The sequence below is a fragment of the Anomaloglossus baeobatrachus genome, chromosome 6 (assembly GCF_048569485.1).
Source record: "Anomaloglossus baeobatrachus isolate aAnoBae1 chromosome 6, aAnoBae1.hap1, whole genome shotgun sequence".
Taxonomy (NCBI): Eukaryota; Metazoa; Chordata; class Amphibia; order Anura; family Aromobatidae; genus Anomaloglossus; species Anomaloglossus baeobatrachus.
The window spans coordinates 447,463,668-447,490,831 of record NC_134358.1 but is presented as its reverse complement, the minus strand read 5'-3'; the positions used below and the strand labels follow the sequence as shown (position 1 = coordinate 447,490,831).

At 43.9% G+C, this 27,164-nt stretch overlaps 1 protein-coding gene across 4 annotated transcripts in view; it reads left to right on the top strand.

Annotated features, from left to right (window-relative positions):
- The window catches only part of RBMS3 (RNA binding motif single stranded interacting protein 3), a 963,285-nt gene that overhangs the window by 441,556 nt on the left and 494,565 nt on the right, over positions 1–27,164 (top strand). For all 4 annotated transcript variants that reach the window (XM_075315252.1, XM_075315249.1, XM_075315250.1 and 1 more), the window contains exon 4: positions 7,365–7,456. In XM_075315252.1, the coding sequence (XP_075171367.1) occupies positions 7,365–7,456 (92 nt within the window). The remainder of the gene's footprint in view (positions 1–7,364; positions 7,457–27,164) is intronic.

Here is a 27,164-nt window from a genome sequence, read left to right as displayed (position 1 = left end):
TTTTACTCACTTTTGGATGGTTTTGTGAGATACCCGGGCGATGCTGAGATTAACGAGGTGAAATCAAGTATCATTTAGGCCAGTGTAAGGGTAACCGTTAACTCGCCTTCCTAGCACTTCTTGTTTCGGATAACCCCTGACTTGAAGTACCGTGGGATTCATCCAGAGAAGTCGCTACTGCCTTTTTTCCCCTTTTTGGCCCATTTGCTGGCAGCGTGGACCAAGGAAGATGGCTCCAGGCTCGATCCCCCTTATGGGCCCCTTCGTTGCTGCTGAGGCTCGGACTCTAGTTGGTATGTGAAAGACTTGTAGTTCACCTCACCGGCAGGTTTAGCAGATCAGTAAATGGACGTCTACTCTAGGGACCTGTTCCCCGTGCGTGCCTAGTCACCAGAAGTCCCCGTACTAGACCGACTGACTCCCTCAGCGTCTTTCTGACTGACTGACTGGTAACTGTTCTCCCCCGCTAACAGCTACTTCACGTGCAGGGTCTGACTAGAGTGTGCGCGCGCCTGCATCTCCTAGCAACCGGCACTCACTGCTACCAGACTGGTTCTCCTCCTACTTTCCTGACATCCTCTGCAACCTTAGCTTCCAGCCCCTCCACTACACCCCTTGATGAGTTCTGGAGGCAAGCCCCCTCTTTGGTTTGCCCAAGGGTCCCCTCTCAAGGTGTGGGAGACCTGGTCTATGTGTCTGTGCATACACACCCTATTCCAGCCGCCATTAGGATTAGCTGAAAGTACTGCCCCTGCATGGGTGCAGTACTCAGTGGTGCCTGACCAGGTCAGGGGCGCCACATATACCACACTTGTATTCTGTTGGGGGACGGCGTGTTTGGGGATATAAACCATGATTGGTTTTTTAGTGTTTTTAATGTCGATTGTTGTGTGTCTTGATTGCTCTCTGAGCAAGACAAATGTGTGTTCTTGATCTGTCATCACAATAAAGTTTTTTTGTATTTTTCTATATAATGACTCATTGGTGATCCCTGTTGAGTATACTACTTTTCTTTTTATTATATATATTTTTATATATATTTGAGATCAGGGCAGCTTTGGAAACCTGAATTCGCTGTCTATGACAATGTTTTTTTTAATTTGATTTGCAACAAATTGCAAGTAATTCAATTGTCCTAAAATCATGTATATCACATAAGACTCTATTCAACTCATTTCAGGCTCTATAATGCAAACAGATCCTTTGTAATATAAAAATGACCTCAACATATATGGCTATAGGTTAATAGATGGTAACTATTCTTTACTACTGATTTGTCACACACTAAATGTAATGTTTATTCAGAGTGTTATAGCTATCTATCTCTATGACTAAGCTGTAAGCTGTGATGCCTCTCAGTATTCAGATTCACCCACATGGAATGTGGAAGAAGGTTCTCTGGTTAGATGAAACCAAAATAGAACTTTTTGGGCTAAATGCAAAATGCTTTGTGTGACAGAAAATTAACACTGCCCATCACCTTGAAAACACCATCCCTACCATCCAACATGGTGGTGGCAGTATCATGCTGTGAGGATGCTTTCCTTCAGCAGGGACAGGAAATCTGGTCAGAGATGATGGGAGAATAGACGGAGCTAAATATGCTACAATCTTGTATGAAAACCTGTTAGAGGCTACCAAAAACTTGAGACTGGGGAGTAGGTTCACCTTCCAGCAGGACAACAGCCCTAAACATACTGTCAGTGCCACAATGGAATGGTTTAGATCAAAGCATATTTATGTGTGTGAATGGCCCAGTCACAGTTCAGACCTAAATCCCATTTAGAATCTGTTGCAAGACTTGAACATTGCCATTCTTAGGGGTACTTTGCACACTACGACATCGCAGCTGTGATGTCGGTGGGGTCAAATCAAAAGTGACGCACATCCGGTGTCACTGTCGACATCGGAGTGTGTAAATCGTTTTTGATACGATTAACGAGCGCAAAAGCGTCGAAATCGTATCATCGGTGTAGCGTCGGTAATTTCCATAATTTCGGAAGGACCGATGTTACGATGTTGTTCCTCGTTCCTGCAGCAGCATACATCGCTGTGTGTGAAGCCGCAGGAACGAGGAACATTGCCTTACCTGCGTCCCGCCTGCAATGAGGAAGGAAGAAGGTGGGCGGGATAATTACATCCCGCTCATGTCCGCCCCCCTGCTTCTATTGGCCGCTTGCCGTGTGACGTCTCTGTGACGCCGCACGACCCGCCCCCTTAGGAAGGAGGCGGTTCACCGGACAGAGCGACGTCACAGGGCAGGTAAGTGCATGTGAAGCTGCCGTAGCGATAATGTTCGCTACGGCAGCTATCACAAGATATCGCAGCTGCGACGGGGGCGTGGACTATCGCGCTCGGCATCGTTACCATCGGCTTGCGATGTCGTAGTGTGCAAAGTACCCCATACACTCTCCATCCAATCTCACTGAGCTAGAGCAACCTTGCAATGAAGATGGCCAAAAATGTCACCTCCAGATGTGAAAAGCTGGTAGAGACATGCCCAACAAAACTTGCAGCAGTAATTGCAATGAAAAGTGGTCCTAAAATACTGTTTCATGGAGGTTGAAAACATATACACATCACAATATATGGATATATATATATATATATATATATATATTAACTATTTAGGAAACCATGTATCATTTCTTTTACGTTTCATAAATATTCGCTGTTTTGTGTTTCTATATTACATAAATTCCCTAAAAGAAACCATTTAAGCTTGGGGGTGTAATGTAGAAAGTTCCTAGTTCCTAGGGTATGAATACTTTTTCAATGCTCTGATGATGCTGAGAAACAGGTTATAAGTTAATATTTTCAGTTCAATTAAAATGATTTCTCTGCACCTATGTCTATATGTCTTATTGCATTGCCTCTATATTGGAAGTCTTTTGTACACTATATATTATTATCTTATGCTTGATGGCCAGAGCTGACTGCACAAATTCCAGAATCTATAGTGTGTTGTTCTCTAAATGCTTGCCTCTACATGTAAAGTGCTAGAGAAGCAGTAAAGCAGAATGCAGATGGAGCCTATCATCTTAATTAATACATGTTCTTTTTCCAGCGCTCAGGGATGCAGAACATGTTTAAGGCACAGAAAGCAGTTCATTGTTATTGCTGACTATGAGCTGTATGTGCTAAAATTATTTAGTTTTTTTCAAAATTATGTATATGTTGTAATTAGTCGACAAAATTCTACCTTGCAATTCTAATCTAGAAATGATTGATACATGTAACTTAAAGGACTAATTATATGTCTCTTATTGCTTTCAAAACAGTGGGGAGAGGCTCCTGCTGTAGTCATTTCACAGCTTCACAGTTTATTTCTCAGGATATCAGATCTCCTAATTGTCTTTTGTATGGTAATTTAAAAGAAAGTAGGGTAAAAGAAAAGATGGATATATTTTTCGATACGTGTTTTAACATGTTCTTTTACTTTAACATGCATTAGGGTGCGTGCCCACAATCAGTGTTGACAGCGTTTTGGACGCAGCATGCTTCAGCTGCTTCCAAAACACTGCATTGTCCAGTACAAGTACATTGGCACCCTCTTATACCCATTTACTAACCCTCAATACACCCCTGCAGGTCCAAGGTAATCAACAACTACTTTCCATGCTATATCCAGAGGCTGCAGTGACAGAAAACATGACAGTTCACTGCAGGTTCTGGGACACACTGAGGGCAGAAGGGGATGCTGATCATTACATACAAAGGCAAAATCCTAGAAGATACCATGCCTTGATTTAAGTTCTTACGTTGCCAAGGTTCTATTAAAGGAACCAGTGTTTACAGTTGGGTTGCACCTTTCTGAGGGGTTTCTAATATTCTCTATGATAAAAATAACACTGGAATCTAAATTTCCTTAAAAACATAATTCAATAATACATTTAAACATCTGTAAGGGTTTTATTCTAAACAGCAGCAATTATACCAGTGTGCACAGATCCCAAGGAGAGGCTCACAGAGAGCATTAGGGTGGGAGAGAATCAAATCATTAGGGATGATCATCATTAATTAATGAGAACTTAGCTTCTTAGTTGTTTAATCCAACTATAGTGCTTGATATTTTAGCTATGTTGTAACTAGCAGAGATAAAAGCACCTTTCTACAATTTTCTTGTATAATGGCACTTCTGTAAATTGGTAGTTATTAATTGTAGATCTGATTATAGCTCTCTAAATTCTTCAGATTGTATAAAAGATCTGTAAACCTTCAATGTAATTATAAAACACTTAATGTCTTAGATTTTACAATGCATTACATAGCTCTGTACTTCAAGGAGGATTTTATTAGATGCCATGGTGTGCTGGAAAGTCCTTAACCAAATACCTGTTATAAGCCATCACTGTGAACTCACAGATATCACATTTCTTGTAATTGGAAAAGCTAAATAATCTTGTTATGCACATTGTACATATTAAGACAATAGTGAGAATGGAATAAAAGTACAAATTGGGACAAACAAGTCTTAACATATCAAAATAAATGAAGAAATTCCTTCCCATGACTGATAAAGGATGTGAAGCATTTGTCAAGATATCAGCCAAGGCTATACGTTACACTGATGGCTTTCATTCCTGGTATTTGGTAGATGTCCAAAAAAGATTGGAAAGCAGTCAGTAGCGATGAAATATGGGAAGGTGAGAATAGGTCTGGAATGTAGATGTTTATTTTCTTCTTGATGCTTTAGGTTTTTAATTTATATAGGGTACCGTAATCTTTTTGTTTTGCTTTAATACTCATGTCCACTGTTGCTTTTTTTTTTATTAGGTTACATTTTCAATTTTTTTTTAAACACTTTCAATTAAATATTTTTGACGGGTGCAGTCCACTAGTTGGCTTCACATGGACATAGCACAGAAATCTCGTGAGAGAATATTTTTTATCTTTATTTTTTAAATCTGGTTATCTCACTATATACTTCACATCTTAGAATAAATATATAGTTAATACCCTATTTTTTTTTTTTTAAATTATAAACTTTATTCAAATATTGAAATATATTAAAAATCATTACACACAAAAACACAATACCAAATATGACAATAGAGTAATAAAGCACAATATATATATACACCACAATTAATTCTATATTGGTTATAGTGATTACTGACTATCCTTGCACATGCCCTAACTACAATTTCCTACCTACCCACAGAAGAACAACCTAGGTTTTTTTTACCTGTGCCCCCACTCACTGGAAGCTGCCCCTATTGATATCCTAATTCCCCCTATATTTTAGCCAATAGGTCGATAGCTTACAAAGATAAAGGGGTAGAAGAAAAAGCCCCCCCCACACTGAAAGAGAAAGACGTCACATGGGCTCTTTCTGCAATGAGCACATTTAGTCATTATGGAGGATAGGACCGACTATTTAATTCCCTTCATTGGTCTAGTGGTAAGGCTTTTTACTTGGGGTGCGAGAGGTCCCGGGTTCAAATCCCAGACAGAGTCCTTCGTCTCTGTTGGCCTGCGAACAAGTGAGTCCAATCCTCCATGATGACTAAAGGCCACTTTACACACAGCGACATCGCTAGCAATGTCACTGCCGATCACACCTGCCCCCGTCGTTTGTGCATCACGGACAAATCGCTGCCCGTGGCACACAATATCGTTAGTCCCCGTCACACATACTTACCTGCCTAGCGACGTCGCTGTGGCCGGTGAACCGCCTCCTTTCTAAAATGGCGGTTCGTTCGGCATCACAGCGGCGTCACTAAGCAACCGCCCAATAGAAGCGGAGGGGCGGAGATGAGCAGGCCGAACATCTTGCCCACCTCCTTCCTTCCTCATTGCGGGCAGACGCAGGTAAGGTGATGTTTCTCGTTCCTGCGGTGTCACACGTAGCGATTTGTGCTGCCGCAGGAACGACGAACAACCTGCGTCCTGCAACAGCAACGATAATCGGAAAAGGAACTACGCGTCAACGATCAACGATTAGGTAAGTAATTTTGATCGTTAACAGTCGTTCGTGCGTTTCACAAGCAATGACGTCGCTAACGAGGCTGGATGTGTGTCATGAATTCCGTGACCCCAACGACATCTTGTTAACGATGTCGTTGCGTATAAAGCAGTCTTAAATGTGTTCATTGCAGGGAGAACCCATGTAATATCTTTCTCTTTAAAAATCGGGTGGGGAAGGAGGAGGTTTTTTTTTCCTCTACCCCTTTATCTTTGTAAGCTATTGGCCTATTGGCCAAAGCTTAGGGGGGTTAGGATATCAATAAGAGCAGCCTCCAGTGATCGGGGGCACAGGATAAAAACCTATTAAATGTTTATAATTTTTTTAATAATTAGGGTATTACTTATATATTTAGTCAGTAAAGGACCCTAGTAAAACAATTTATATATTGCACATCTTAGAATAGTTTAAGCCAAGAGAAAAGCTAATATCAGTGTATGTACCCCACAGGAACAATTACACAGAATCATCTGACTTAGAGACCTCATGTTTTATTAAGGGACTTTGCCAACGTCTTAGAGGTAATGAATTTTTGAAGGTTGTGAAAATTGAACAGGAATTTTATACTTATCCTAAAATGTGTCAAAGTCACGTGCCTTGTTAGACTAATTTCTTTTCTTTATGCTACCACATGTCTGATCGAGGAATAAATGCCAATACTTATTATAGCATTTGTGCCACAGTGTTTTATGTCCATATGCCATATATTTAGTTCTAAAAACCTCTATCACATATTATATATCATTGCATTTTTAGCATTATTGAATTTTGAAACGCAAAACTTTAAAATTGAATTATTTTTTTCATTACTTCATGTTTTCAATTTTCTTACCAACTAGCAAAAGTGTTGAAAAATAAAAGATCATATAGTATTTGTACCAAATGGTGCAAGGTCATAGGGAAATGGGGCAAATGTTCATGTTCATCAAAATCTTGCAATAAAGGGGTTATTTGCTACTTTTACACTACTGATCTATCCGAAGGATACCAGCTTGGTGGGTGCATGACACCCAGTACCCTCATCGATCAGTTCTTCCTGATGTTGGAGGAAGCCAGAAGTGGTCAGCTGCCGAGCGGAATAGTACACCTTCATCAAAAACAGAGTAGATGCCGGGGGTTTCTGCAGACCCACCCCTCTTCATTTCAATAATGGCTGATAATACTATGGAGATGATGGACTTGTGCAGATTTACAAATGATCAAATCCAGCTGCTGGCAACATCGGAAGTAACTGATCTGCAGAAGTGTTAGGTCTCCACCATTCTAGTATTGATATTGAAGCCCCAGTCAAACCTTTTTCATAATTGTTTTTATAAATATGAGAAATATTATGTAAATCATTGTTGTAACTTATTTTTTTTTTCTTCTTTTGACAAATTATTTGTTCATTTTGCAGGTTATGGATTTGTAGATTTTGACAGTCCTGCTGCTGCACAAAAAGCTGTTGCATCACTGAAAGCTACTGGCGTGCAAGCCCAAATGGCAAAGGTAAGGACCTAATGCACAAAGTGCTATTCAGTCACATTTCACATTGTGAATGCTATAGAACATGCTTGTGGAACTGGCCTGAAAAGGCAGACTAAGAAAATTCTTTGGCTTAATACACACATTCAGATGGTTGATGAGTAAGGAAGGTTTTGCTGCCACAAAGTGCCATTAAAGGGAATCTGTCACCAGGTTTCTGCTACCTCATCTAATACCAGCATGATGTAAGCAAATAGATCCTGAATGCAAAGATGCATCACTTTGATTACTGGCTTCAGCTGTTCTGACACAATCAAACTTTTTAGCTTTAGTTATGTAGCAGGGATAGCTGACCCGGCTCACACTTTCTCTCTATAGAGATTGTACATTGACAGTGAGATGTCAATCAGAGGAAAGGGAGTGCCAGATGCCATGCATATGACATTGTAGTCTGAGCGAGTCCTGCTGGTTAAGCAAACATAGTAAATAGCAACAAATCAGACTTTGACAATACAGTCATTCTTCAATTCTAGTTTTTAACCCTTGCAGCATGCTGGCTCCAGCTTACATAGCAAAAATTTGCTGGCAAATTACCTTTAAGCATTTAGTGTTACAGGATTTCTGTGGCTGTTGAGTAATTGTAGTTCTCTTTCTGTTACTGTTATTGTGGTCTAGTAGACTTCCCTGTTCCGGTGCTTCTGCGATTGTCATTGTGCGGATTTTCTGATTGTAACTGTCTCTTCTCTTCTTCTGGAATTTGCTATAAGGGACTGACAGTTTTCCTGTAATAAGGGTCCTCTCGATTTTACTCTTATCAAGTCTGCTCGCTTTCATTATTATCATGAGCTTTCAACAAAAGATGATAGTGAATTTGTCCTTACTATTATTTGGATTGCTATTAGTGCTGAGTGAGCACTACCATGTTTGGGTGATCGGGACTCGGAAAGAGCAGTAGGATGCTTGGATGGGCTCGACTCGTGTGCCAAGTACAATGGAGGTCAATCAAGAACTCGAGCATTTTTCGGGTAGATCTTTTGGAAAAACGCTAGAGTTCCCCATCGACTTCCATTATACTCAGTACACGAGTCGAGCCCATTTGAGCGTTCAACTGCTCTTTCCGTGTCCTGAGCATAGTAGTGCTCACTCAACACTAGTTGCTATCACTACTGTATAGTACCTTTATTCTTATACCCTAGCTAAACCCTGTTAATGGAAGAGCACTGAGATAAAAAGTTCTAAAAATGAAATAAAAATTCATTCTCCAGGGTCCACATTTGCAGATAATTACGGTATATTAATTTAATTTTGGAGAATTTTGAAAGATTTACTCATTTTAATAAAACATTTTAATAAAACATGTCTGAGGTTTTATTTTCATTAGAAATGCACTTGAGTTGTTCTTTTTTCAGTATTTTAACATTTTCTATTGTTTAGTTCAGCTTTGTTTTTACATGAAACATTATTGTTAGCCCATGCCACATTTTTAATAATGTCTTTTTTTTGTTATATGCTCATATTTTAAAATGCACTTTTTTATGAAACTACAATGCTCGGAAAAAAAAAGAGAATGGTATTATGCTTGATGCATTTTCATGCCCCATGAAATATTTTATAAACAACTAACATTTAAAAAAAACTAAACTCAATGGTAATATATAATATTAATACATACTGTACATGATATAATAAATGTGCTATAAACAATATATTTTTTTTGTTGGTAGAAACTTATTGTGCATACATAATTTAAAGTGCGACAAAAGAAGGCAGGGCTGCACAGCTAAATATGTCAAAATAGTGATATGAGTGAAGGTGAAGAACCTATCAAGTAATGTAGCAAGAAAAGAGAGAGGGGTAGGTAAGAAGCACTCAACTCACAAGATATATGCCAAAATATAAAAAAAAATGTATTATTAAATAGATTGTGCAAGCACCAATAAAAGCAATTAAAACCAAGACATCTGTCCCATGGACCTAACAGCAAGGTTGTACCTGGATGATATATGAAAGATTCATGACGCTATCATAACAATAAGCATTAGTGATGAGCGAGCATGCTTGTAACTACTCGGTACTCGCACGAGTATCGCTGTACTCGGGCTGCTCGGCGGGGACCGAGTAATCTCGCGATACTCGTGCTGTACTCGTGGTCTTCATCCCTGCATGTTGGCGCTCTTTTGAGAGCCAGCCCTCATGCAGGGATTGGCTGGCAGACCACTGCAATGCCACAGCCCTGTTAGTTGTGGAATTGCAGTGATTGGCCGGCCTGCACAGCGTGACCGAGACTTTATACCGGCCGGCGCGCTGTGCTCTGCTCACAGCTATCCAGACAGTCAGTGCAGGGAGAGTGTCGCTGATTCAGGGAAAGCTTTGCGGCCCTTTATAGCTTTTTCAGTTGCAGGGCTGCAAACAGTGTGACCAAAAGTCCTTCTTAGGACTATTCTAGTTGTATACAGGCAGGCAGGGTATAGCCAGGTCGGAGTACAGTAGCAGAGTCCTTCTCAGGACTATTGTTGCTATATACAGGCAGGGTATAGCCAGGTCGGAATACAGGCTAGTGACCAGAAGAGTCCTTGTCAGGACTATTGTAGCAGTATACAGGCAGGCAGGCAGGCAGGGTATATAGCCATTCCTAGTGGTGACCGTATACCAGCCTTCATCATATCTGGGGCTGGTGTACACAGTCTAAAACAGTCCAGATAGTGTCAGACTTCTCAGTAATTGTCGCTCCTAAAAACCAGTTAGGTTCTTATTGCGTCCGTGCTTGCATTTAAAAACAGCACGTGTGTGGCAGTCGGTGGCAGGGTACAGGTGCGCGTTTTGCACAAACTATTATATAACGCACAAGTCTAGTGTATAATACACGTCAGTCAGCAGTGTCTGATAGTGTCAGACTTCTCAGTAATTGTCGCTCCTAAAAACCAGTTAGGTTCTTATTGCGTCCGTGCTTGCATTTAAAAACAGCACGTGTGTGTCTGTCGGTGGCAGCGTACAGGTGCGCGTTTTGCACAAACTATTATATAACGCACAAGTCTAGTGTATAATACACGTCAGTCAGCAGTGTCTGATAGTGTCAGACTTCTCAGTAATTGTCGCTCCTAAAAACCAGTTAGGTTCTTATTGCGTCCGTGCTTGCATTTAAAAACAGCACGTGTGTGTCTGTCGGTGGCAGCGTACAGGTGCGCGTTTTGCACAAACTATTATATAACGCACAAGTCTAGTGTATAATACACGTCAGTCAGCAGTGTCTGATAGTGTCAGACTTCTCAGTAATTGTCGCTCCTAAAAACCAGTTAGGTTCTTATTGCGTCCGTGCTTGCATTTAAAAACAGCACGTGTGTGGCAGTCGGTGGCAGCGTACAGGTGCGCGTTTTGCACAAACTATTATATAACACACAAGTCTAGTGTATAATACACGTCAGTCAGCAGTGTCTGATAGTGTCAGACTTCTCAGTAATTGTCGCTCCTAAAAACCAGTTAGGTTCTTATTGCGTCCGTGCTTGCATTTAAAAACAGCACGTGTGTGTCTGTCGGTGGCAGCGTACAGGTGCGCGTTTTGCACAAACTATTATATAACGCACAAGTCTAGTGTATAATACACATCAGTCAGCAGTGTCTGATAGTTTCAGACTTCTCAGTAATTGTCGCTCCTAAAAACCAGTTAGGTTCTTATTGCGTCCGTGCTTGCATTTAAAAACAGCACATGTGTGTCTGTCGGTGGCAGCGTACAGGTGCGCGTTTTGCACAAACTATTATATAACGCACAAGTCTAGTGTATAATACACGTCAGTCAGCAGTGTCTGATAGTGTCAGACTTCTCAGTAATTGTCGCTCCTAAAAACCAGTTAGGTTCTTATTGCGTCCGTGCTTGCATTTAAAAACAGCACGTGTGTGGCAGTCGGTGGCAGGGTACAGGTGCGCGTTTTGCACAAACTATTATATAACGCACAAGTCTAGTGTATAATACACGTCAGTCAGCAGTGTCTGATAGTGTCAGACTTCTCAGTAATTGTCGCTCCTAAAAACCAGTTAGGTTCTTATTGCGTCCGTGCTTGCATTTAAAAACAGCACGTGTGTGTCTGTCGGTGGCAGCGTACAGGTGCGCGTTTTGCACAAACTATTATATAACGCACAAGTCTAGTGTATAATACACGTCAGTCAGCAGTGTCTGATAGTGTCAGACTTCTCAGTAATTGTCGCTCCTAAAAACCAGTTAGGTTCTTATTGCGTCCGTGCTTGCATTTAAAAACAGCACGTGTGTGTCTGTCGGTGGCAGCGTACAGGTGCGCGTTTTGCACAAACTATTATATAACGCACAAGTCTAGTGTATAATACACGTCAGTCAGCAGTGTCTGATAGTGTCAGACTTCTCAGTAATTGTCGCTCCTAAAAAACAGTTAGGTTCTTATTGCGTCCGTGCTTGCATTTCAAAACAGCACGTGTGTGTCTGTCGGTGGCAGCGTACAGGTGCGCGTTTTGCACAAACTATTATATAACGCACAAGTCTAGTGTATAATACACGTCAGTCAGCAGTGTCTGATAGTGTCAGACTTCTCAGTAATTGTCGCTCCTAAAAAACAGTTAGGTTCTTATTGCGTCCGTGCTTGCATTTAAAAACAGCATGTGTGTGGCAGTCGGTGGCAGCGTCAGGCTCCATATTGTCCCTGGATAGAGACGTGCATGATGGCCTGTAAACATGAAGTGCCCATTGTAAGGAAGTGGGTCTATTGTAGTATAGCCCTTAGGCAGGGCAGCCAAAAATTTGGAGGCTCCACATTGTCCCTGGATAGAGATGTGCATGAGGGCCTCAAAACATTGTTCCCATTGCAAAGGAGCGGGTCTCCTGTCGTTGTAATGCCCATTCAAAAAGAATGGGCGAAAAAATTTACCACTGGGGGTATACCTGAAACAACGGCTTAACTATTGTAACGGTCACCATGATGGCACATGAGGAGAAGGAGGAGCAGTCCAGCGATTAGCCAAAGTCCAGAAGTGTGTTACCATGGGTGAGTGGAGGTACATGGCAAATTCCCGTTACAAACTTTAAATTCCGCTGTAATTTGCTGTTGGTGTGTGTGGTGAAGTCTGGCCAAATCCAACCCTTGTTCATCTTGATCAGAGTCAGCCTGTCAGCATTTACAGTTGACAGGCGGGTGCGTTTATCTGTAATGATTCCACCTGCGGCACTAAAAACACGCTCTGACAAAACGCTAGCGGCAGGGCAGGCCAGGACTTCCAAGGCGTAGAGAGCCAATTCATGCCACGTGTCCAGCTTGGATACACATTAATTGTAAGGCACAGAGGAATGTCGGAGTACAGTTGTTTGATCTGCAAGGTACTCCTTGAGCATCTGGCCAAACTTAGGATTTCTTGTGGCACTACCCCTCACCTCAGGGGCTGTGGTATGTGAGGGGCTGAGAAAACTGTCCCACATCTTAAAGACTGTTCCCCTACCTCTGGCGGATTGGACTTGTGCCCCTCTCGGCTGTACGCCTTGGTTGTCCACTGATTCCTGACCTATGCCGCTAGCGTTTTGTGAGGGGAATGCTTTGCCTACTTCCGTGACTATGGCCTTCTGGAACTGCTGCATTTTGCCTGACCTCTCCGCCTCGGGAATAAGAGACATAAAGTTCTCCTTTTAGCGTGGGTCTAACAGTGTTACCAACCAGTAATGATTGTCGGCCAAGATGTTCTTAACGCGAGGGTCACGAGACAGGCAGCTTACCATAAAGTCAGCCATGTGTGCCAGACTCTTAACAGCCATCACTTCAGTATCCTGACCAACACGATGACTGAACATGCTGTCCTCCTCCTCCTCCTCCTCCTCCTCATCATCTACCCTGTCCTCTGGCCAGCCACGCTGACCCGAGGATATGACTGCATGTCATATCCTCAATTTGGCCAGAGAGTTGCTCCATGTCTTCATCCTCCTCCTCGTCATAGTCCTCCACTGCACGTTGTGATGAGACGAGGCTGGGCTGTGTGTTATCATCACCCACACCCACTACTGTTTCTTGCTCAAACTCATCGCGCTCCGCCTGCAATGCATCATGGTTGTTTTTTGAGCAGAGACCATTTTAGAAGGCAGAGAAGCGGTATGGTGACGCTAATAATGTCATCATCGCCGCTCACCATCTTGGTGGAGTCCTCAAAGTTTTGGCGGATGGTGCATAGGTCGGACATCCATCTCCACTCCTCAGGTGTTATGTGTGGAGTTTGACCCATTTCCCGACGGCTTAGGTGATGCAGGTACTCAACAACTGCCCTCTTCTGCTCACATATCCTGACCAACTTGTGCAGAGTTGAATTCCAACGCGTGGGGACATCACACACCAGTCTGTGTGCCGGAAGATGCAAACGGCGTCTTAAGCCGGCAAGGCCGGCTGAAGCAGTAGGTGACTTTCGAAAATGTGCAGACAGGCGGTGAACTTTTACCAGCAGATCAGACAGCTCTGAGTATGACTTTAGAAACCGCTGAACCACGAGGTTGAGCACATGGGCCACGCATGGAACATGTATCAGCTGGCCTCGCCTCAAAGCCGCCACCAGGTTCCGGCCATTGTCACACACGACCTTTCCTGGCTTTAGGTTCAGAGTTGTGAGCCAGTGATCTGCCTGCTGTTTCAGAGCTGTCCACACCTCTTCTGCATTGTGGGGTTTGTCACCTATGCAGATTAGCTTCAGCACTGCCTGTTGCCGCTTCGCCGAGGCAGTGCTGCAGTGCTTCTGTGTCGCCCTGGACAAGCCAGGGGCCACAGAGCACAACACTTAAACACCCCACACTCCCTGCAGGCATATCATAGTCAAAACACAAAATCCTTGTTGCCTTCCCCAGGGGCTGTTGTCCACACCAGGGTGTGGAGCCAGGCGGTTGGTCTCCACCCACCGAGGAGGAGGGAAAACACAGGCAGTGAGAGTTAAGCTAAGGAAGTGGAAGGAGGAAAGTAGTAGAGAGGAGAAAAGTGACAGCAAAGAGCCTGAAGTTGGTCCGGGTGTGTGGCCCGGACAGGACAGCAAGGTTGGCAGGATGTGGTGACCGTCTGCAGTGGAGGCCGATTGGAGTCTGCCGTAAGGACCGTGGACGGGTGGTGACCCGGCCGTACCGGACCGGTATACAAAGAGAAGCCAGCACCATTGGCAGAGTACTTTCGGATCCCGGCAAGGCTTGGTGTCGCCGTGAATTTGCCAAATCCGTTAGTGAAGGGAACCTCAGGGTTTCCAAACAGCCAAGTCCAGATAGAAGGCAACCGTACAACCGTGAAGGGGAGACACCGCCACCGCCAAGGGCAACCGTCTCCCAGGGCCAGCGCCTGTGGGCAAAAGGGGCTCCTCCGGCCCATATCCAGGTCGGGGAGCGGGTTACCGTTGGGAAACCATCACTACCAACACTTAACTTAGGTGCAGGGAGAGACAGTCATCACTAACCTGCAGGGAGGAACAACCGCAGCCGTCCGAGTGACCCGTCCATCCAGCCACTTGTTTTACCGTGAACTGTGTCATCATCATTGGGCTGAGTGAGTACCTCCTTGCCGTGCGGCACAGCGCTGCCCCTACGACCCTGCACCTCATCAGGCCCCGCAACCCGCCTGTCATCCATCTCTACCCCATCACCAGGCCCCGGGACAACCAACCCCCCTACCCACGGAGGGGAGAAATAACAACAAAGCTGCTCTCTGTCACAGGCTCCCGGGATCCCCGTCCAGAGCAGCGGTGGTGTCCACACAATCACCACAACCGTGGGTGGCGTCACGGACAATATCCCCAAAACCGAAACCACCCCATTTCACTCACGGGCGAGTAGCGCCGCTCGAGTCCCCGGGATCCGGCCATCGCTCGAGCCAACGAGCAGCAGCAGCCGTAGAGCAGCGTCAGCCGGACCCGAGCAGTGGGAGAGCGCACCGTCCCCTCCTCCGCCTGCGACACTTCCAGCTTGGGACTGGTGTGGAGGGTAAAGTGGATCAGGATGCGCAGGAGGAGGAGGAGGCTGAGGAGCATGACATTCCGGAGCTGTAGAGTGTGTGTGAAACCCTGACTGAGGTAGGGCCTGCAAAACTTGGTGTGTGAAGGACGTGTTCCGTCCCTCGCTCAGACTGGGTCCCAGCTTGCACAATATTAACCCAGTGTGACGTCAACGAGATGTAGCGGCCTTGCCCACATGCACTTGTCCACGTGTCTGTGGTTAGGTGGACTTTGGCTGAAACAGCGTTGTGCAGGGCACGTGTGATGTTTTGTGACACGTGGTTATGCAATGCGGGGACGGCACACCGGGAGAAATAGTGGCGGCTGTGGACCGAGTAACGTGGGACAGCTGCCACCATCAGGTCGCAGAATGCTTCTGTCTCAACCAGCCTAAAAGGCAACATTTCCAGCGCAAGCAGTCGCGAAATGTTAGCATTTAGAACTGTGGCATGTGGGGTGTTGGCAGTGTATTTGCGCCTGCGTTCAAAGGTTTGCTGAATGGATAACTGAACGCTGCGCTGGGACAAGGACGTGCTTGATGATGGTGTTCTTTCTGCGTAGGCAACTGCAGGTGCAGGAGTGGAGGAGGCTTGTTCGCAGGCAGCATGGACAACCAGCGAAGACGTAGCAGTGACATCAGCAAGCACTGCTCCTCGACTCTGTTGTACTTCCCACAAAGTCGGGTGCTTGGCTGACATGTGCCTGATCATGCTGGTGGTGGTCAGGCTGCTAGTTTTGGTACCCCTGCTGATGCTTGCATGGCAGGTGTTGCAAATGGCCTTTTTAGAATCATCTGGAGCCAACTTAAAAAACTGCCAGTGTCAGAGTTCCGGGTTTTCCAGTTTTCTTTTGAAAGAGCTTGCCCTTTGTTAACATGGAGTTTTCTGTTCTGTTGCCCTACTTCCTGTCCATCTGTTTAAAAGCCGCCCCTAAAGCTTAGTCCAGTGCCTGAGTATACTGCTTCCTGTGTGCTCCTGCCCTGCTGCTTTTGGTTCCTGATTGTTATTCGGATCCTCTTGGAAAACAACCGACACCGACTCTGGACTTCATCTGGTATCATCTAGCTGTGCCCGGACTCCGTTTGCCGTCTTTGGTCGGCACTTCTGCCCGGTTCCTTCCGTTTAATACCACTCTGGACTCACATCACGTACGGACATTTTTGGACTTACCTATTGCCCTTTTGTGTCCCGGCTGCTGCGCATTTAGAGCTTCTGGGGTGATTGCCAGACAGTCCCTGTATAGGGGTTCGCTCTTGGTGGTCTCCCTGGGGGAGTCCGGTCCCGGGAATTCCCTTTCGCTCCGTCCCTGGAAGGTATTTCCTGTATTTATGTTCTACTGTGTTTTTGTTCCGTTTATGTACATATTTGCTGGTTGCATATTATAAACGTCTTGCACCAAGAACTCGTCTCTGGTTGTCATTGCCCTAACGCAATCGAAATCCTCAATACATACAATAGTATTACAGCCAGACTCGGGAAGACCTAACATTTGTACAGGCACCTTGTGTCGTGTTGTTCCGGGGAACAGTTGCCTGACGTCTGCCTGGGGCCACCACTCTGCTTCTTACTGCCTGTTGGGATGCTACGCCTCCCTCCCCCTGTGCACTGCTGTCCTCGCTCTGCATATCCTCCTGCCAGGTTGGGTCAGTTACTGGATCATCCACCACGTCGTCTTCCTCTTCCGCACCCTGCTCCTCCTCCTGACTTCCTGACAATTGTGTCTCATCATCGTCCACCCCTTGTTGAGACACGTTGCCAACTTCGTGAGAACGTGGCTGCTCAAATATTTGGGCATCTGTACATACAATCTCGTCATGTCCCACTTCAACAGGAGCTGGCGAGAGGCCAGAATTTGTGAATGGAAACGTGAACGAACAGCTCTTCCGAGTGTCCAAGTGTGGGATCAGTAATGTCCGTGGACGTGTACTCGGCCTGGTGGTAGGAAGGAGGATCAGGTTCTGAAATGTGCGGTGCAGTATCACGGCTACTGACACTTGACCGTGTGGAAGACAGAGTGTTTGTGGTGGTGCCAATCTGACTGGAAGCATTATCCGCTATCCAACTAACAACCTGTTGACACTGGTCTTGGTTCAAGAGCGGTGTACTGCTGCGGTCCCCAAGAATTTGGGACAGGACGTGCGAGCGACTAGATGTGGCCCTTTGTTGTGGCGAAATTAGAGCTTGCACACAACCTCGGTCTCTGCCTGCACCACCATCACGTCCACTTCCTTGTTCGTTGACAACGCCCTTGCGCATTTTGCAATGCTGTGCTTATGTGTATTCACTAGACTTGTGCGTTATATCCAAGTTTTTGCAAAACTCACACAAATGCAGCGGAAAGCTGCCACCAACAGGCACACACGTGCGGTTTTTAAATGCAAGCACGGAGGCACTAAGAACCTAACAGGTCTCTATCCAGGGACAACGTGGAGCCTCCCAATTTTTGGCTGCCCTGCCTAAGGGCTATACTACAATAGACCCACTTCCTTCCAATGGGCACTTCAGGTTTACAGGCCCTCATGCACGTCTCTATCCAGGGACAACGTGGAGCCTCCCAATTTTTGGCTGCCCTGCCTAAGGGCTATACTACAATAGACCCACTTCCTTACAATGGGCACTTCAGGTTTACAGGCCATCATGCACGTCTCTATCCAGGGACAATGTGGAGCCTCCCAATTTTTGGCTGCCCTGCCTAAGGGCTATACTATAATACACCCACTTCCTGACAATGGGCACTTCAGGTTTACAGGCCCTCATGCACGTCTCTATCCAGGGACAACGTGGAGCCTCCCAATTTTTGGCTGCCCTGCCTAAGGGCTATACTACAATAGACCCACTTCCTTACAATGGGCACTTCAGGTTTACAGGCCCTCATGCACATCTCTATCCAGGGACAACGTGGAGCCTCCCAATTTTTGGCTGCCCTGCCTAAGGGCTATACTACAATAGACCCACTTCCTTCCAATGGGCACTTCAGGTTTACAGGCCATCATGCACGTCTCTATCCAGGGACAATGTGGAGCCTCCCAATTTTTGGCTGCCCTGCCTAAGGGCTATACTATAATACACCCACTTCCTGACAATGGGCACTTCAGGTTTACAGGCCATCATGCACGTCTCTATCCAGGGACAATGTGGAGCCTCACAATTTTTGGCTGCCCTGCCTAAGGGCTATACTACAATAGACCCACTTCCTTACAATGGGCACTTCAGGTTTACAGGCCCTCATGCACGTCTGTATGCAGGGGCATTGGTGAACCTCACAATTTTGGACTGCCCTGGCAAAGGAAAATACTACAAAGACTCACTTCCTCAAAATGGGCACATTAGACTCAAGAGGCCTTCATGTACGTCTCTTCTCAGGGACATCGGAGTGCCACACAATGTTTTCACGTAAAATCTTTCATGTATTAATCTCAAAAAGTAACATACACCAGCTCTATCTCACTATTGGGTATGTGCCCTTAACATTTCTGCCATGAAAAATCATTTTGGGGTCATTTTGGAAGGTTTTCTGGTGAGTCCGTAAAAATGGCGTGAAACGCGGACAAAATTGTTCACAGCTGTGACTTTTGAGTGATAAATGCTTCAAGGGGTCTTCCCCATGCTGTTGCCATGTCATTTGAGCACTCTTCTGAGACTTTTGTGACATTTTTAGGGTTTCTACATGCTGCCGGGGGGTCATTTCACAAAAATACTCGGGTCTCCCATAGGATAACATTGGGCTCGTTGCTCGGGCCGAGTACACGAGTATCTTGGGAGGCTCGGCCCGAGCTTCGAGCACCCGAGCTTTTTAGTACTCGCTCATCACTAATAAGCATCAAATAGCAAAATAGTACAACCTCAAAATGGACCAAAAAATGCCAAAATTTGAGCTTAATAACCTAAATAAAGAGGCAAAGAGACAAGGTGAATCCCCTGGAGTAAGTTCCAGCAGACATAAACATATCAGCAGGATAATATTAACTAACTATAACCCCTTCACGACCGCGGACAGTAAAATTACGTCCTATTTTAACGTGACTTAAAGACCAGGGACGTAATTTTACTGCCTAAAGTTCATTTGATTGCCGTGGCCATAGAAACAGCTTTCAAATGATGTCCCCTGCTGTTTCTTACAGCAGGGGACATTTGCTTCACCCCAGGGGGGGTGGCATCGCCACCCCCCATCGACGACCGATGTGATTGGCTGTTCAAATCTGAACCGCCAACCACATCTTTCGCACTGATTTCGGTAAAAATAATGCCGGAAATAGTGTGATACTGTGAGATCCGGCTATGAGACGCCGTAGCAGGTACAGCAGATCATAGGTGGATCTCAAACATGCCGCCCCCAGCCCCTGCAGCACTGATTGGAGCGATAGTGCTATGACGCCCAATCGCTCCAATCAGTGTGCAGTGGGGCAGTTTGATTTGCTGGTGGCCGCCCTCCCCAGGCCTGTGCTGGTCTGGGGACCTTCCCCCAACATGTCTGCAGCATGCAGCACTGGCTGGTACTAGTGGTCACGTCACGTAGCAGGAGCAGGAGTGGTGAGTATTGTGCTCACCTTGCAGCCCCTGCGCGCTCCTGTGATTGCTCCTGTGATTGCTCCTGCACGCTCCCGTAATGGCCCCTGCCCGTGCTCTCCTGCGATCTGCCCCCCGACATCCCGATCTTCCCCCCCGACATCCCGATCTGCCCCCCCGACATCCCGATCTGCCCCCCGACATGCCGATCTGCCCTTCGACATCCCGATCTGCCCCTCGACATCCTGATCTGCCCCCCGACATCCCAATCTGCCGGCCTCCCCAGTGATCTCTATTCTGCAGCTCCTCTGGTATCTCCCTCCTCCTCTGCTTTCCCCCTCTGCTGTCCCTCTCCCCCTCTGCTGTCCCCCTCCCCCTCTGCTGTCCCCCCGACGTCCTCTTACCTGTCTTCACCGGCCGATCACATCTGCCTCCATCGCTGGGTCCTTCTTCCTGGGTCTTCTGCTGAGCTGTCCAACTTCCTGCCTGCTGCTCCTGTAAAGCTGTTCCTCCTGCTAATCCTCTGGGTACTGGGAGTATACCTTTTTTTTTCTTTTTTTTCCTCTATCCCCTGTCCATTTTTACATCTCATCCGTCCGTGCGTCCTGCCGAGCGCTGATCAGGGATGCAGATAACGTATCTGCATCCGTGGTCAGTTTTCAGTGGGACTTTTTTTCCCGTATCCCCGACGCTTTTTGTATCGCATCAGTCCGTGCGTCCTGCCGAGCGCTGATCAGGGATGCACATAACGGATCAGCATCCCTGCTCAATTTTTGGAGTGACAAAAAGCATCGGGGATACGGAAAAAAAAGTCACGCCAAAAATTGAGCAGGGATGCCGATCCGTTATGTGCATCCCTGATCAGCGCTCGGCGGGACGCACGGACGGATGCGATACAAAAAGCGTCGGGGATACGGAAAACAAAGTATCACATCTGTCCGTGCGTCCCGCTGAGCGCGGATCAGCATCCCTGCTCTATTTTTGGCGTGACTTTATTTTTTTTCCATATCCCCAGCGCTTTTTGTATCTCATCCGACCGTGCCTCCTGCAGCGGCCGATCAGTGCACTGCGTCTGTGCGTTTGAAAAGTCAAATGGCGTTCCTTGTCTTCTGAGCCCCGCCATGCGCCCAAACAATTGATTTCCACCACATATGAGGTATCTGCGTACTCGGGAAAAAATTGCACAATACGTTTTATGGTGCATTTTTTCCTGATACTGTTGTAAAAAGAAAAAAAAAAGCTACCTTGTTGCGGCAAAAATTTAAAAAAAAAATAAAAAAAAAATAAATAATTTTCACGGTTCAACATTATCAACTTTCAGTGGAGCCCCTGGGGGTACAAGGGGCTCATTAAACATCTAGATAAATTCCTTTAGGGGTCTAGTTCCAAAATGGGGTAATTTGTGGGGGAGCTCCACTGTTTAGGCACCATAGGGGGGTCTAAAAAGGTGACATGGCGTCCGCTAATGATTCCAACCAATTTTGCTGTCAAATGGTGCCCTTCTCTTCTGAGCCACGCCATGCGCCCAACAATTACTTTCCACCACATGTGAGGTATCTGCGTACTCAGGAGAATTTGCACAATACGTTTTATGGTGCATTTTTTCCTGATACCCTTGTGAAAAAAAAGCTACCTGGTTCAAGTAACAGTTCTGTGTTAAACAAAAGAAAATTGTAATCATGGCTCAACATTATCAACTTCTGTGGAGCCCCTTGGGGCTCACTAAACATCTAGATAAACTCCTTGAGGGGTCTAGTTTCCAAAATGGGGTCACTTGTGGGGGAGCTCCACTGTTTAGGCACCTCAGGGGGTCTCCAAACGTGACATGGTATCCGCTAATGATTCAAACAAATTTTGCTGTCAAATGGTGCTCCTTCTCTTCTGAGCCCCGCCATGCGCCCAAACAATTACTGTCCACCACATATGAGGTATCGTCGTACTCAGGAAAAAAATACACTATAAATTTCATGGTGTATTTGTTCCTGATACCCTTGTGGAAAAAAAGCTACTTAGTTGAAGCAACAGTTTTGTGGTAAAAAAAAAAAAATTCTTTTCACAGCTCAACTTTATAAACTTCTGTGAAGCCCCCAGGTGTTCAAAGTGCTCACCAAACATCTAGAAAAATTATTTGAGGGCTCTAGTTTCCAAAATGGGGTCACTTGTGGGGGAGCTCCATTGTTTAGGCACCTCAAGGGGTCTTCAAACCTGACATGGCGTCCGCTAATGAGTGCAGCTAATTTTGTGTTCAAAAATTGAAATGGCGCTCCTTCCCTTTCGAGCTCTGCCGTGTGCCCAAACATTTGATTTCCACCACATATGAGGTATCTGCGTACTCAGGAGAAAATGGACAATACATTTTATGTTTCATTTTTTCCCGATAATCTTGTGAAAAAAAAGCTACCTAGTTGAAGCAACAGTTTTGTGGTAAAATTTTTTTTTTTCTTTTCACGGCTCAATGTTATAAACCTCTGTGAAGCCCCCAGGTGTTCAAAGTGCTCACCAAACATCTAGAAAAACTATTTAAGGGCTCTAGTTTCCAAAATGGGGTCACTTGTGGGGGAGCTCCATTGTTTAGGCACCTCAGGGGGTGTTCAAACCCGACATGGCGTCCGCTAATGAGTGCAGCTAATTTTGCGTTCAAAAATTCAAATGGCGCTCCTTGCCTTTCGACCTCTGCCGTGCACACAAACAATTGATTTTTACCCTATCTGGGGTATCGACGTACTCAGGAGAAAATGCACAATAAATTGTAGGGTGCACTTTCTCTTTTCTCCCTTGTAAAAATGAAAATTTTATGGCTAAAGTAACCTTTTTGTGTTAAAAAGTAAAATTTTCATTTTTTCCTTCCACATTGCTTTGGTTCCTGTGAAGCACCTAAAGGGTTAATAAACTTCTTGGATGTGGTTTTGAGCAGTATGAGGGGTGCAGTTTTTAGAATGGGGTCACTTTTGGGTATTTTCTGTCACCTCGGCCTCTCAAAGGCACTTCAAATGTGATGTGGTCCCTAAAAAAAATATTTTGTAAATTTTGTTGGAAAAATTAGAAATTGCTGATGAACTTTGACCCCTTCTAACTTCCTAATGAAAAAAAAATTTCTTTCGAAAATTGCGCTGATGTAAAGTAGACAAGTGGTAAATGTTATTTAGTAACTATTTTGTGTGACATGTCTCTCAGATATATGGGCATAAATTTTCAAAGTTTAAAAATTGCAAAATTTTCAAAATTTTCGCACAATTTCCTAAATTTTCACAAATAAACGCAAAAAGTATCGGCCTAAATTTACAACTGACATGAAGTACAATATGTCACGAAAAAACAATGTCAGAATCGCCAGGATCCGTTGAAGCGTTCTAGAGTTATAACCTGTCAAATTGACACTGGTCAGAATTGCAAATAATGACCCGGTCATTAGGGTGTTTTAGTGGCCGGGGGTGAAAGGGATAATATAATAATTATCCTGCTGATATGTTTATGTCTGCTGGACCTTACTCCAGGTGATTCAAATTTTGGCATTTACGTTTTAAAAATGCATTTTTTTTACCTAATACTCAATACATTGTCACATCATCAAAATGCTGAAAGCAATAACTGAACACATAAATTGGCAAAATACGTTGACTATCATGTCAAGTTAAGTTAGGTGTCATGTTAGTTTTCCGAATCAAGATATTTTGCTTCATAATGGAATTGATTTGTATTTCTTTTATGGGAACCTGTAACAATTCACTCATCTCAGCTCATGCTTCAACATCTTTTTACACGATGCAAACAACTTAGTTGTGCTAATTGCCTTTCTGCTGTTTACAGTCTATTAATGAGCTTTTCCACCACTCAGATAGTAATGGCCAATCATTAGGACAGGGGATCAATATCAGATTGGTGATGGTCCTACACTTGGCACTTCCACCGTTCAGTGGCCATATAGAAACAGTGTATGACGCTGGTACACTACAGTTCCATGCATTGTGTATTGGACTTTTTCAGGTGCTGCAATCCAACTTTTATTGAAGTGAATGGGTACTGAGCAGAAATTATGGGACTGTGGCATGTTGGCTCCATAAAATGTTTACGTTCAACTACCAGTAGCTTTGCGAACTGCTAACTGTTGGAGGCACTGAATCTAATATTGATGAAAAGTTCTATGGATAGCTCATTGGTATCTAAGTTATTCCAATTATCGTCCTTGCAAGAGTGACCAGTGACGATGATGGATATAATTATTGCCATCTGTAAGGATTTACAAAGTATCTATGTGCCACTGGGCATAGCTTGGACATGGTTATATTGAATTATTGTGAATTATTGAATCTTTTACAGTGTTTTTAACAACTTTTTCCTTATATATTTTATACAGTCATATGAAAAAGTTTGGGCACCCCTATTAATGTTAACCTTTTTTCTTTATAACAATTTGGGTTTTTGCAACAGCTATTTCTGTTTCATATATCTAATAACTGATGGACTGAGTAATATTTCTGGATTGAAATGAGGTTTATTGTACTAACAGAAAATGTGCAATCCGCATTTAAACAAAATTTGACCGGTGCAAAAGTATGGGCACCTCAATATAAAAGTGACATTAATATTTTGTAGATCCTCATTTTGCACAAATTACAGCCTCTAGTCGCTTCCTGTAGCTTTTAATGAGTTCCTGGATCCTAGATGAAGGTATATTTGACCATTCCTGTTTACAAAACAATTCCAGTTCAGTTAAGTTTGATGGTCGCCAAGCATGAACAGCCCGCTTCAAATCATCCCACAGATGTTCAATGATATTCAGGTCTGGGGACTGGGATGGCCATTCCAAAACATTGTAATTGTTCCTCTGCATGAATGCCTGAGTAGATTTGGAGCGGTGTTTTGGATCATTGTCTTGCTGAAATACAAATCCCTGCGCAACTTCAACTTCGTCACTGATTCTTGCACATTATTGTCAAGAATCTGCTGATACAGAGTTCAATCCATGCGATCCTCAACTTTAAAAAGATTCCCGGTGCCGGCATTGGCTACACAGCCCCAAGGCATGATGGAACCTCCACCAAATTTTACTGTGGGTAGCAAGTGCTTTTCTTGGAATGCCGTGTTTTTTTGCCTCCATGCATAACGCCTTTTTGTATGACCAAACAACTCAATCTTTGTCTCATCAGTCCACAGGACCTTCTTCCAAAATGTAACTGGCTTGTCCAAATGTGCTTTTGTATACCTCAGGCGACTCTGTTTGTGGCGTGCTTGCAGAAACAGCTTCTTTCGCATCACTCTCCCATACAGCTTCTCCTTGTGCAACGTGCGCTGTATTGTTGACCAATGCACATTGACACCATTTGCAGTAAGATGAAGCTGCAGGTCTTTGGATGTGGTTTGTGGATTGTCCTTGACTGTTCTCACCATTATTCTTTGCCTTTCTAATATTTTTCTTGGCCTGCCACTTCTGGGCTTAACAAGAACTGTACCTGTGTTCTTCTATTTCCTTACTATGTTCCTCACAGTGGAAACTGACAGTTTAAATCTCTGAGACAACTTTTTGTATCCTTCCCCTGAAGAACTATGTTGAATAATCTTTGTTTTCAGATCATTTGAGAGTTGTTTTGAGGAGCCCATGATGCCACTCTTCATAGGAGATTCAAATAGGAGAACAACTTGCAAGTGGCCACCTTAAATACCTTTTCTCATAATTGGATACACCTGCCTATGAAGTTCAAAGCTCAATGAGGTTACAAAACCAATTTAGTGCTTTAGTAAGTCAGTAAAAAGTAGTTAGCAGTGTTCAAATCAAGAAATTGATAAGGGTGGCCATACTTTTGCACCGGTCAAATTTTGTTCAAATGCGGATTGCACATTTTCTGTTAGTACAATAAACCTCATTTCAATTCAGAAATATTACTGAGTCCATCAGTTATTAGATATATGAAACTAAAATAGCTGTTGCAAAACCTCAATTTGTTAAAAAGAAAAAAGGTTAACATTAATAGGGGTGCCCAAACTTTTTCATATGACTGTAACGTGATTATAAGACTATATTACATTTTTATCTATACAATCATATAAGCACTTGTTTTTGTGGGGTGAGTTCTATTTTTAATTTGATGTAATTTTTTAAGGTAGATATAATTCTAGACAAGTTTTTATTATTATTTTTGGGATGTTGCTACAAATTATTAATTAATGAGAGGTGTTAATATGGCATTTGGTATCCTGTATAATTGGCATGTTCCTATGATACTGCAGGTTAGTTACAACATAACTTATTTTTTTAGTGTTCATCACTTTTAACCAATAAAGGAAATAGCTTAAAAAAACCTGATTTTATGGTCCATGTTTTGAGAGCTATGTCCTTTCAATTTTTTATTCACTGAGTCATGTGAGTACTTGTTTGTCTAATGTATTATGGTCTTTAAACATTAATTAATTAATTAACTAACTGATATCCTCTTAGACCTTGCCTCTGGAAGTTTTGAGTAGATATGCTATAATGGCAAAAATGCCATACAAACTCAGCAGCTCCCCACGATCGCAACGTTGGGATAGGGCTGTGGAGTTAGTAAGTCAAACTTTCAACCCTGGCTCCTCTATCTTCCAAATTCTGACTTCTTAATATATTGCACATATGTTAGTAAAAACTTACTGTAGTAAAATGGTAACATTAAGCTTTTCATCAGCATTCTGTACATATAATATATATATTTTTTAGTTTTGAAGCTATAATTTAAGTCAGTACATGTTTTTCAAATTTTCTTCCAAACACTGATAAAAACTTCACAGCCCTAAGCCATGAGGGGTGGGGGCAATAAAGTAATGGTGGGACCCTATTGAGTATAGATGAGCGGACAATTCCACTGAACTCCAATCTATCAGCCAGATGAGTGGTCTATGCCCACTAGATGATTGGCTCACAAATCTCTTACCCTCTTGAGCCGGTGGGATATCAATGTGTTGGGACTACCATTAACTCTAGCATCGAAGAGGTAAATGGCCGCATCAGACCTAATAGCTATTTGATACAGCTGGCTCATTCAAGAGATGTTGCCTTAGCTATTACTGTGCCATACAATTACTTTTTAGTTAGAAGGTGGAGTGATTAGGTGTTTAAAGCTCTTAGTATTTATTACAGAATATTAAGGTTACCATTTGTCATAAGTCCTACATAACATAGAGTCATTTAGTATATACTGGTTTACTGGTATACTTTAATAAAGGATTTATTCACAGGATTGTGCCAAACGTATACAGACCATAGAAAGGCACGTAATACCGGCGTCACACGGTACGAT